The 13006-nt window shown below is 38.7% G+C and overlaps 4 protein-coding genes across 5 annotated transcripts; 1 reads left to right on the top strand and 3 right to left on the bottom strand.

Annotated features, from left to right (window-relative positions):
- Positions 1-2168: 2168 nt before the first annotated feature.
- LOC143423727 (uncharacterized) lies at positions 2169-5706 on the bottom strand. Its single transcript, XM_076895246.1, has 3 exons — positions 4887-5706; positions 3709-3830; positions 2169-2998 (listed from the first exon to the last, which is right to left on the bottom strand). Exons 1-3 carry the CDS (start codon positions 4887-4889, stop codon positions 2806-2808), a joined length of 318 nt encoding a protein of 105 aa, XP_076751361.1. The 5' UTR covers positions 4890-5706; the 3' UTR covers positions 2169-2805.
- A 324-nt stretch (positions 5707-6030) lies between these two features.
- On the bottom strand, positions 6031-7106 carry LOC143423723 (transmembrane protein 267). The gene is made up of 2 exons (XM_076895244.1): positions 6683-7106; positions 6031-6437 (listed from the first exon to the last, which is right to left on the bottom strand). The coding sequence occupies exons 1-2, from the start codon at positions 6968-6970 to the stop codon at positions 6105-6107; spliced, it is 621 nt and encodes a 206-aa protein (XP_076751359.1). The 5' UTR covers positions 6971-7106; the 3' UTR covers positions 6031-6104.
- Positions 7107-7312: 206 nt separating this feature from the next.
- On the top strand, positions 7313-8535 carry LOC143423728 (c-Myc-binding protein). 2 transcript variants are annotated; one of them, XM_076895248.1, is made up of 3 exons: positions 7313-7494; positions 7919-8040; positions 8140-8535. In XM_076895248.1, the coding sequence occupies exons 1-3, from the start codon at positions 7492-7494 to the stop codon at positions 8279-8281; spliced, it is 267 nt and encodes an 88-aa protein (XP_076751363.1). In that variant the 5' UTR covers positions 7313-7491; the 3' UTR covers positions 8282-8535. The 2 variants fall into 2 exon arrangements, with proteins under 2 accessions (XP_076751363.1, XP_076751362.1); XM_076895247.1 differs by lacking the exon at positions 7313-7494 and adding an exon at positions 7532-7747.
- A 264-nt stretch (positions 8536-8799) lies between these two features.
- Positions 8800-10142, bottom strand: Mgr (prefoldin subunit mgr). Its single transcript, XM_076895245.1, has 3 exons — positions 9930-10142; positions 9035-9575; positions 8800-8951 (listed from the first exon to the last, which is right to left on the bottom strand). The coding sequence occupies exons 1-2, from the start codon at positions 10011-10013 to the stop codon at positions 9093-9095; spliced, it is 567 nt and encodes a 188-aa protein (XP_076751360.1). The 5' UTR covers positions 10014-10142; the 3' UTR covers positions 8800-8951; positions 9035-9092.
- Between the last annotated feature and the right edge of the window lie 2864 nt (positions 10143-13006).

Raw genomic sequence — 13006 nt, forward strand, 5'->3', positions numbered from 1 at the left:
ACCCGTCGCGGGATGCGTCCGTTGACGATGGCGGCGTCCCCGGCGTCTCCGATTAAACCGATCGGCGAAAGAAAGCCCCCAAGGCGCGTTGATTTTAACGAGGCTCGGGGCTCGCGATGGATTTCCGACTGAGATGCTCGTGGAAATTGGAATTCGCTGGACAAATTGCCTCTCCTCGAACGTACGCGTCGTCGAAATGATATCGAGAGTGTGAAAGGTTCGAGGTTTAATACACCCTTGACCCACATTCCCCGTACAAAAGGTATTGAGCAAGAATTAAGCTGACGAAAGAATGGAACTCGACGCGATGAGAAAGGTTGTTTAAGCGAATGTGAAATCAAAGTTGTATTTCCTGAACGGAAACGTAAAAGAGAAATAAAGATCGTAGAGCTACTCGTGCGAATTTGTGTCGCCCACGAAATGGACTATATTTTTTGCGACACGTGCGATGCATCTTTTATTCTACTCCAGAGGAAAACGAAAGAACAACAGCGAGCGTTGCGATTGGATGCTCGAAGAATAACATATGTCTCGTGGCACGGTTTACGAGAGACAGGGCGAAACTGACCGTAATCCGGCGTGATTAGGAGCATAAACGCGGATTCACGGGGTGCGGTTAAACTAAACACTCGACAAGTTGCGTGTGCCAGTGGAAGCACTTATATAGGTATATCCAAACAGAGAGGGTGTGATATTCGCTTATTATTAAGGGGGTCAGCTTAGCAACATATCTATCCTGCGCGATGTAATTTATTCCCATCTATTTTCCAAACAACAACGGGAACTTTTTTATACTCGAAATTATTTCATCCCTTGCAAACCTTCCGATTGAATTACCTCGTTAAAAAGTACGTTTCTTGGACTTAACGGATCGTACAATTTCTACCTCTCGCGAAGGCTTGCCAGAATCTCGACTACAACTCAGATCCACCCTGTGACCGTGGTAGAACTGGAAAAATGCTGGATAAAATCTTACAGCAAACCCGTAGAGCTCGAGATATTTTCCAAAGTATACACGGTAACCGATGTCGCGTGTAATGGTACCCCCCGACGATTACGGATAGTTCCGTGCACGTACACGCAGACTCGACTCGGTAGGCGCGTAACATTTGTACAGAGAAAAAAGCGGAGGGTGTGCGCATGTTGTAAATCCGGGATGTAGACGAGGCCAGGTGGCGTTTTCGCGGATGTATAGTCGCGAGCAATGCGCGGGCGACACGTACACACACCCGCGAATCGCGGAGCGTACGTATACAGGTGCGGATGGGCCTCTGCGCAATCAAGGCGAAGGGGTGCTTTAACAGAGTCGCCCCACGGTTACCAAGGCGACGGCACGTAACGCCGCCCACAACCCTCGGGCTGTCTTGTCCGATGTGTTTGCTCGATGATTTTATACCAATTACGGCCTATCTCCATGCTATTGCCTACTCCCCGTAGCATCGTCTCTATCCCTACCTACGTCCTCATCGCCACCCACTTCGACGTTGTTGCGTATATCGGTCGGAAGGTGCTCCACTTCCGTCCTAAAAGAGATCCACGAGTACCCACCTGGTTGGAAGTGCTCGTACGGCTAGCCGTTGATCTCCCTGATCGTGGTACACCTGCGAGTGTCCCTTCCACGCATCTCGTGTAATTCGTGCATGCATCCGGGTCGTAGAAATGTAATTTACTTGCTTCCTTTTTTTTGACTTTCCTCGGTTCTCGCGTCGGTTTCCGTTCGAGTGGCCACTGGAGCTGGCTAAACTGGCGCCCTCTGGTAATCGATATAGATTTCGTTTATCGATCTTCCATGCGATTCGAGTGCGCGATATTGGAGAACCATTTAAAAGATCGGAATACCCGGGTAGTGTTCGATTTCTGAATGACACCGGATCGGGAGGGAGTAATTACCGGGACACACACGTTGCGCGCCAGTTTAACGGTTATTAATGGGAATGCACGGCATAAGGATTACGAACGATTGGAGAATATAAATACAACGTATAATTTATTGATAAAATCCGATCCCAGATTGGCGGTACGTAATGCCTTTTGCATAAAATCGATTTTAATGGGATCGCCCGCGATAGTTGTACGTCAGTATTGAATTGAAACGAGAGTTTGGATATCTTCGATTAAAAATTATAATTACAGAAAGCTTATAGTATAATTAATAGTTGATAGACTAATTGGTACAATAATGTTTATTATAAATAATACACGTTACAAACAAAATAGATGCTATTTTATACAGATGATCTTTGGGATGTTAATCATTGTCAATTAGAGATGATATATAAATAAGTAAAAAGCATAACGAAAGTATGATGAGCCTAAGTAATTGCTTTTAATGACTTAAATTAAGTGGTGCAAATAAACCGTAGATTGCAATCAGTAATCATTCCATTTTTTTGAATAAGTATTGCGCGAGCTGTTTCCCTGAGTGACTAATGCGCGTAGCGTAACCTATTGGCAACCCAACGTACTGTTTCTAAATAATCGGTTATCATTTACGAGACATTACCATCGTTAGATAAAGTATACATAAATATTAATTATTTTTCAATAACTATTATAATATACTTCTCTACTTCTAGTTTGATCGTTCTGGAAGAAAAATTATAACAAAATTACATATAAATACTTATATACGTAAATAAATTCTATGGCAAATGGATAGATTTATGCGAGTCTTATATTTTACAGGCTGATTTACAGTATAATTCATTAATTACACCAAATCGATCGATCTTTTAATTGGTTGTATGGCCGATTTTACGTGAGTTATTCATAGAATGAACTGCTGTCCAAACTTATGTATCTTAGTCAGAATTTTGATCGTGCCTCGTGATAAGTACCATAATGGTAATCTTTCTTCGTCCCGTAATCGTCGTTAAAGTTATCAGAACCGCTGTACATCGAAAATCCCCGACGTGATAGCAATTCCCCTGGCACAATCGTTGGATTCGTATAACAAAAGTCTGCCATCATACTGGTTTGCCTGTTCAATTGATTGGACCTGAACAAGTTTCACTCGTTTAATATATTACTTATTAAAAGTTAAGATACTTAAACTAGAAGCCATCTTAAAGCAAGACATTATCTTTAAAACATTTGCAATTAAATGACGCACCTTTAAAAATGTATCATTGGTATCATAAAGGAGAAAGAAGGAGATAGGGAGAGAGAGAGAGAGAGACAGAGAATAATTAAAAGAGTAACTATAATAAATGATCTGACTGCGTGTAAACTGTTTTCAAATTCCAATATCCATCACGCGTTCTTATTACCAAGATAAGCGAAACAATCACGTTGCGCATTGCAAAGATACGGTATCAATACTACACTGAGTCATGAATTAATAATGTTGTTCGATTGCACGTCTCCGTGAAACAGTGAAACGATAATTGTATTTGCTCTTTAGAATCTAAATCTTACGTGACTCTCTGAATCCTACGTCGAGAACGTGGCTCGTCCCAAAAAAAAGAAACGCCTGCTATACCACTGACACCATTGATTTTATCAGAAAACTCGTCGTACATTAGAATTGATATACATTCTCTAATCATATTAATGGAAAAGCAAAGCTTTCTTTTTTTCCTTCGTTCAGTGCGAAGCTCGAGAAAACGTTCGTGTTGGACGCAAAATTGAAAGCGGGAGCCGAGAACGGATTTTCGCATGCACCAACGAAAAAGAAGAAAGTTCTGCCTTTCGAATGAAAGTACTTACCCGTCTGTGGATAATCGATTCACTTTGACAAAGAGTATGCAGACCAAAATGAAAAGCAGCAACAGAACACCGCCAACAATTCCGGCTGTTATAGCGAAGTACAGCAACAATTCATCGACTTCCTAGAAAGTTGAACATTGTGCTTAAAACCTTCGTTGATAAGGAATTTCATAGTTTCGACACCAGCGGCTATCTTTAGACATTCCCAGGTAGACGTCATTAAGGATTTACTTAACGATATAATTGTTTGATTTAAGAAAGGGATTCTCTCGAAACAGTAGCTGGCCGGATGAACTATTAACCGAATGAAACGGCGCATTCCTACGTACGGGAAAGGCTCTGGGGAAACGAAATGTGCCAAAAGAGTGAGGGCGTTCGCAAAGATGGACGTCGATGGTACGCCGACGTAACAAAAATGAGAATGCAAGAATGTGAAAGAATCTTTGCCACGCACGGTTGCTTTGCACTTCCTCGAAGCGGTATTTCGCAAACAACGTTTAACGCGTCGGATGTCAACATTCCTTGAGAGTTAATAAACATAAAAAATGAAACCAGGAAGTTTGCGGATAGCAAGGTCGCTTCATCATACGAAACGTTCGAGAATGATAAAAGGGCACGGCTGAAGAGATGGCACGCATAGATGCGTGACGAAGAATTTTGTCTTTCCGTGCATCGATTGCATTAGAATCATTTATGCATCCCGTGAATCGTTTTCATTGCATAATTCCAGTGATTCTTCTTGCGCCAATCCAACCTTGAGGGTACATAGTTGCATCTCTAATAGGTAACGCTCGTGTGGTCGTAATTAGTGTTACAAAACAAGCTTTATTGCGGCTCTGTGATTAGCCCCGATCCTTGTGAAAGCACTGATACACGTATTATACGTAACAATGATCGTACAGTTTAATTAACGATCTGTAAACGCGAAGTCATATCGAAACAACGGTACGACTTGAAACAATTACACGGGATGAGTCGGTAAACGAGTACAGCCATTCACCTGATCATCATAATCGTAAGACCAGCGACAACCTTGCTATAACTATATGTATATTAAAGCGAAATTATGTCACGCGATTTGTACACATTAGCCGGAGCGATTTGCGGTCAGAGGCTGCGTCCTCAGGATTGGTTCGGCTAGAAGTCGTAGAGAAAAGAGCAAGATAACGTGTACTCACCATGATAAATATACTATAACGAAGTTAAAGTGACACGGGACCACCCTGTAGACAATATTGGACTGACGTAGACAATCAAGATATCGTTATCAGCGCGTTATCGTGGCCGATGTGATATCCGCGAAAATCTGGTGGCATCGTACAGCTCCTGCACGCCAAAGTCTTCTGCTATTCGTATACGTCTTTCTAAAGTATCGTATGCAATAAGGGTAAAACACAGGTGGAGAACGTGGGATCGTCGGTGTCACACGTAACTCTCTCTCGTGGACACAGAACGGATAAGCGATAATTGTTCACCAAAAGCGTGGAATGTTCGCGGCTGAGAACGAATCTCTCGTGATAAAGAAAATCGAACGGCGTCACGGTGAAAACACGGAAGAGACAGCGGGATAATAACACACCACGGACTTCCGATCACGGGATCGATCGTTACGCTAAGTCACGGATTTCTTTGAACCGCGTCGCGAGGTACTCCATCGTTCTTCGATAGGACAGGTGGCCAGGTAAACGAGAACACCGACGTAAAGTCCGAGAGTCGAGAGCGAAGTAAAGTATGTAACAGTGCCAGCAAAGCAAAGCTGAATGCTGATAAACCCCTCCAGTCTGCGGAAGGTGTACGTGCAACACACGTGTGCGCGCAGTTAACTTCTTGCAAGGGCACCCGCGTCCTCCGCGTTCGGCACATGTACTACTCGTTACACGGGCACGTACGCGGGTATCGTTAAATTTTTGCGTCGGAATCGAACGCCGTGGACACACTACCCGCAGGGGCATGCAACACAAAACACTGGTGTACGCGTGAGCGATGCTCGTCTACTGAACACACCTGTCTCTGGAAACAACTATGTAAACATTGCCGACGAACCCCTTCTAAACATACCCAACGTTTCTCTGCTCCAATATATTTATCGTTTCTCTGCCGCTTTTCTACATAGATAACATTATTTTTAACAATTCTTCATCTATCATCTATCATCTATCTATATATATATCAATTCTATCATCTATCAAAATATCACATTAACATGTTATATTTATTTGGAATAAATTTAATTAAAAAGCCTATAAATTATATAAAATATATATATATATATATATATATATATATATATATATATATATATATATATATATATATATATATATATGAATATATTAATATAAAACTAGCCATTTATATACATATATACATACGTACAATTGATTAGTTCACAGTATTTACACCATACCAATTAATGTTGCATTATTTAAAGATTTAGACTCGTGCAAAGATGGAATCATCAACCACTGTAAAACATGAGGAAGCATCATACTCATACTTAAGTATAAGTAATAGGGAATAGGTTGTGTAGAACCAAATGGACAGAACCATAAACCTCTTCTTGTACCATCTCTTATATGATGGCTCAAAAAACTTGCTAGTATTATCCATGAATAATAGCTAAACTTTGGATCATTAAATAAACTTGAGTAAAAATTTAACATAAGCCACAATATTAGAGGAAGTGTAGTGCAATGTAAAAAGGGTCGTTTTTCCAAATGAGTCGCATCCTGTAAAAAGAAACATCAATATGTTATATTTCAATGTATTCATTAAAAGTCACAATTGTTTTTCTTCTACTGTGTGCAGAAATCAATGATTAAGAAATTATTATTATTATAGTCCCAATCAATTTATCCCGTATATACTATTGCGGCGATGTATATAAACTTTCAGAGAAAATAATTTCTTTATCATTTCTACGAGCAAGATATGCGCATTGTTCAAGTAGATAAAAGGTTATGACATCACTTACACTTAACTTCCAACTACACGCCATGATAAAATGATCCACATCGATAAAAGACGAAAGGCAAAACGAAGAAAAGATGCTCGAGAAGTTTTGGACCAGAGGTTTCTTCGATAAGTTTAAAATAACTACCCAAGTAAGTCCACCAACAATTGCGTGAGTGACATTGTCAAATATCGCGCGTGCTGCAGCAGTCTTCCCATGTTTCAAACCTTGATCACCAATGAACGAACAAATGCCTATAGCGCCAGTCAGTACCATTCGTACAAAAGCTTCTTTTTTCCCGAGGAACATCACAGCAAGTATTTTTTAAATATGTCACAGGATTCTTCTTCGTTAAATCTTTTATCTGCGAGTTCCAGGAAATTACGCGATATACAGTAGCCCGCCATTTTGAATCATCAATATTTCCGATATGGTGCGTATGCGTACACAATCTCGTATACTATATTATGTTTCGGCTAAGTGCGTGTATGCCTACGACAAGTTTCACATATTTTAAAATGAATTTTGTCTTCAATTAAAACTTGTATCGATTTTCTATCTAATAGTTCGAACGAAAATCGGAGAGAGAGCAATTTCTCTCGTAATTATTTAAATGTTATTGCAACACGTGAGATTTTAGTATGGCATCGGATATGTGCCAAGGCGGGATGCTTTTTTGACTGCGCGGATATCAATCGAAATAAACAATCGTGACATTCGAAGTTTACTATTGAATAGTGTACAAGCTTTGCGGATCGTGTTTCAGTGAAACAAAGTGAAAGAGAGAAAACGGTTTTCCCTACCGCTTTACACTACCTTCACTTCTCGCCATGGTAAATAGTATTGTCTTTCAGTTAGAAAAATTGTATTGAACGTGCCTTGTTTTGAAAATCGCGTATATCGAACGGCATTTGTTCAGCACGAGCATCGTAACGGTTTACGTTTTCGCTGTTGTGTAATTTTCGAAACATGTGTTGTGTGCTAGCGTTTCTTTGAGCTATTTCGTAAAGTAGTGCTTTCAAAGTATCGTTGCCAGATAATTCTATACGCAAATACAAGTTGATAATAAAAATGTCCAATTTTAAGGTAACACGATCTAATTTAATACAATTCTTTTATATCGATGGCGCCTCGTGATGTTTTTTTGGCATATTACACGTATCTATTCCTGAATTAACATATGCATCATACACTTAAATTTACAGATGTAGTGTGATCTTTGTTACTCACAATTTATTCAATATTTCTTGGTTTCAGCCACCTGATTCCAAGAGAGAAGAATTTAGAAAGTATTTGGAAAGAGCAGGGGTTATGGATGCTCTTACAAAGGTACTGGTATCTTTGTACGAAGAGCCAGAGAAACCAGATGATGCTTTAGAGTATCCTTTTAAAAACATATGTGCTGATCTCATAGCGGGAAGACATCGATACTAGTCTATATTTTTGTTGTACAAGATATTTCCTGAATTATATTTTAGATATATTCGCCAAAATCTAGGGGGTATCACAGAAGTCGATGTTGAGGTTGAAACGCTTAAGAAAGAATTGGAAGAAGCTAAAGCTAAAATAACAGAATTAAAGGCAAAGTTGGTGAAATATGAAGCGGATGAAGATAATTAAAGATGAACAGACTAACTGCATTACAAAGTTTTAAATTATAACGGAATACTAGTCCCTGCTGGACACTGACGCTCCTAAAGAGTCAGACCAATTATGTGCCTTAAAATAGTTATAGCAAAACACTTCTTAAGACAGTTTAGGACATAAGATAAATTAAGTTTCATTTTTCAAATTCCATTAGTCGTAAGTCTATCTTTCAATCATATTCACAAAAGTATGGGTGATACTTTTCATGTTCTTTTTCTGTTTTTTTTTTTCGTTTGAACAAAATTAAACATGTCTACAAACATAAGAATAGTTTGTAATCAAAGTATAAAAGCAGGATGATGATAAATTAGAAAGCAAAGCGAAAATCAAATTTTTGGTTAATGTGATATTTCTATAGCAAATGTAACGTATTATTTTTCTATGCGAATCATGTATTTCTTTTCTTTTTGCAAAAATTATCAAAATGTAAGGTTAAGCATAATGTAATAAATGTGGTAAGAGAATTTATTATTAGCGTATGAAATAACAGATTAAGTTAGAATTCAGATGTATTTGTGTGACAATATACATAAATATTGGTGTATCTAGCTTATAACCTAAATGGTATTCGAATTCTTTGTTCCATTAGTAATTTCTGATAGTACTTTTTATTCACAGGCTCTTTTTATGATAATGTGGTAACCTAGAAAAGAATATAGTATTACAAAATTATAAAACGCATAATGATGACATGTGTTATTTATATAAATTTATTTTCATAGTTACCCGTTGGGCTTTAGGCATTCATTGCGTGCAAATTGAATTTGTTAAAAAAAAACAGCCTTCATGTTGGTTTGGCAGCTTGTCTGCGCTTTACTTCCCAATTATAAATACGTGCCATATTAACTTCCGTTGTTGTAAACTGGTCTCTTACAAAATCCAAATCGTGTTCTACAAAGTCTAGTTTTTTCTTGGCGGCTTCAATATTTTCTGTTAACATCTCTTGTGCATCGTGCAAAGTATATTCTAACATAACATTAGCCCCTAACCACAAGCACACTTTATCGGTAGGTGGAATAATAGCTTTTGCATAGACTTGTTCTGACAAAAGAAATTGAGTTTCTAGCTCCTTGCTGTTGTCTTTTTGTAATTTTTTAACCATTTCTAACGCCCTTTCGAGATCTGGAATTTGTTCCTTTAGACGTCTCCGTTTGTTAAACAAGCTATATTCCATAAATTTATATTTGCTATGGTTTTCATCCAACATTTGGAGTACTTTGTCCGCCGATTCATTTTCAGGCCTTGCCATAAAAGCGTCGACATCTTCCTGTATTTAGAAAATCTCATATGAAACGTGAACACGTTAATTTCGTTCGTAACAGATTTAAATGTCATGATTCTTTTGTGACCATATAAGGTTCGCTTTACAAGAAAGTATATCTCATGCAATTTACTAAAATATACCAATAAGAGAGGATTTATTCTAAAAAACTATCAATATATTAGAAAAGAACATTTTACCGTTCTTTTTACAACAATTTTTATTGATAGCCATGAGGATTACTTATCCGTAAAAAAATTCATGGTGACAGAACTTAATCTGAATACATTCGAATTACATACCGGTAGTAACTTCATAATAATATATTATAAATATTTTCGGGTACAATAATGTACTTACTACAAATTCAGCCTCCGGTATTCCGGCGTACGACTTTTTCTCTTTATCCAGCCCAACGTCCGCTTTATTTTCACCGTCTTCCATCTTGAATTACTATATAAATTCTCATGATACAAGGCCGGTTTGCATGGCTATTCCCAAGCAGTATCAATTTCTAATTTGGTTATGAATTGGGCGAAAACGTGGTTTCATACTATTGCACATGCAAATTCAAAATTAATGTTTCTATAGAAACAAAAGTTAAATATAGTTTTATAAAATATATGTATAAATATCAATTGTAAATTTAGATTTAAGTCCGGCAGGTAGTGCTGCAACAGCGTGCGGTGCTGTTCTAGTGCTGATACCGCCTGCAAATATATATTATTTACAAATAATAGCGCAAGTCATATCACAGCACTCTTGCTGTGATAAAGTTGTACTGTCGGGATGTATATCAATAGTTTTATTGTAACTTGTTCTATATTTTAGTAGTTCCATTATAATTTATTTTATATTTCCCGCTTTAGAGGTGAGAGGGGCACTGAAATTGGTCTGGCAATAGTTCCAGTACTTTCCGTACAAATGGCGCTAGTAGTTCTTAAGTAGTTCACTTCGCTGTCGATAATTGTGTGCGACCAGTTTGAGCACTTTTTACAGGGATGGCGCCAGGGGTTCCAGAGTAGTGTCACCATAATCTGTCTCACTCTTTCTCATAGATTTCTTATATATCTTTCTCTCTCTTACCTCAAAGCGGGAGGTATACAATAAATTAAAATAAAACTACTAAAATATACAAGAAATTGCAATAAAATTATTGAAATATACAAGAAATTATAATAAAAGTATAGAAATATACAAGAAATTACAATAAAACTATTGAAGTATACAAGGAATTACAATAGAACTATTGAAATATACAAAAACTTACAATAAGGCTATCGAGATAGACAAGAACTTACAATAAAACTATTGAAATATGCAAGAACTTACTAGACTAGAAAGGGAAATACAATAAGGAAGACATCAGGAGGGACGCTGTGGCTACGAGGACAGGATCTTGGCCTACCGATCGGAAGGGTTCGCGTTCGATTCTCCTCGGGTTTTGATCCATACTTCATCTGAAGACATCTATTAATTGAAAGTAATTGTTGAAGATCATCGTGTAACATGTTTGTTTGTTCGTGATTAATTATAATGGAAGAAAAAAGATGACAACACTTGAAGGTTTTCAAAACTCCTCCCCATCATCCATCAATCATCATCATCATCGGTGTGTTTCTTCTTAAAGACAGAGAAATGAAGCAAAGAAGAGAAAATTGGCCTTTTGTGACGCAACAGGAGAAGAGAAAAATGTAGTACAAATTAACAAGAAATCTTATATATATGTGTGTGATTAAGGAGGGTAGGGGTTGGGTAAAGAGTGTGTGCATATATATATAACCGGAATTTTGGTTTACCAAGGTCGGTAGGTCCTGGATTCGGTTCCCGATGTTGGTGTTCCCTCTTTTTTTTCATTATAAAAGATATTTCAGATCTATTTCTTGTCAGTCCAGAACATTTGTGCTTATTCTACAACCGTCCTCCAGTTCTGCTTCTGTTCCTCTTCTCTTTGGTCCAAGTCTCTCGACTTACACTAGTATTCAATCTAAATTAACTGCTCACCCGCACCCCGTATATCAAAGCACCGTGCACGGACAGACAAACCGACACTACACTTACGATTGACGCGGGGCGCATTCCTCCTCTTTGATACACTTTATTGGCCTAATAGAGCCGAATTGTTGCTGTATCGTGTAAAGCAGGCTAAGCTCTGGTCTAGACGTCTTATAAAAAGTCCTCCCTTTGTGCGGCAATCACGTTGTATGCAAAACAAACGGCTGAGCACGAGCACGTGTGAATTGGGTCGCATTTGATACACATTAGGAAACCAGATTTTTCTGATCACTTTCATAATAAATCTTGTCGTGAGCGCAACAGAACGATCGCCTCTTCAACGTTGATTATGCTGTTTTTTATTCGTTACGTACAGCGAGATTTAAATGAAAAAAAGAACAGATAACACAGAAGAGGTTGTAATTTATTGCTCTCGTGAAGTCACAATAAAATAATAACAACAATTTTTAATTTCATCATTTTAATTACTTAATTCTTAATGCGATAAAACAATGATATCAGTCGGCACTTACAAGGCTAATCGGTAGCTCCGAAAATCTCGTCCAGGGCGATGTTCGCTCCTCGTCGTGGTAAACTCGGTGTAATCTCGCCGCGAAATTGCCCGGACCGTCTGCAGTTGGAGAATAACGTCAACTTTCTCGTTCAGCACGAGCGTAGGATTAGCAGGCTAGGACAGATTAAGGATGTAACGTTTGTTGTAGGCGCATAGATCACGATGATGACCCGTAACGAGTACGTGTCGAGCGACAGGGCGATCATATGGGTACGGGGTACACCAAACAGGAGTGATCCGAGTGAGCGAGTGACTGAGTGAGTTGGAGGTCGGAGGAGTATATTGGCCATTTCCGCAGGAAGCCCTAGGTAACCTGTAACCGCCATTGAGGTTGGAACTAACGTGTCACAGATCGCCGTCGTTTCATAACAACCTGTTCTGAATTCGTCTGCGCGTAATCTCGTCCCGTTAATCGATTGGTCTTCGCTTTTCAACGTCGAACACGAATCTTCTCCCCTATAACAATGTATCGCAGGCATACGACCAACAATGGATATCAAAAAAACGAGGAAAAGGATGGGACCGCATACGACCACGATACCCTAACTCTTATTTTGTGGCGAAGAAAATTACGTATTCACTCATGAACTGAAAGGGTCTCTCGTACTTATTGTATCTTCAATACGTAAACGTTTACCAGTATAAACGCGAACGAGACGAAGATAGATCGAAATCCCTCGCGATCGAATAGATATGCGTACGCGTCGAAGAATAGATTCCTTTAGGGTCGTCGAAAAGAAAGAGCCGATGCGTTTGCTCCACGACTGACAATGGTCACACAAATAATACAAACCGACGCATGTCGTCCGCAGATTTAATCTACCGAAATGACTCACGACTCGTTTTGACTTGGCCACGTTAACAAAGG

Source organism: Xylocopa sonorina, chromosome 5 (assembly GCF_050948175.1).
Source record: "Xylocopa sonorina isolate GNS202 chromosome 5, iyXylSono1_principal, whole genome shotgun sequence".
Classification (NCBI taxonomy): Eukaryota; Metazoa; Arthropoda; class Insecta; order Hymenoptera; family Apidae; genus Xylocopa; species Xylocopa sonorina.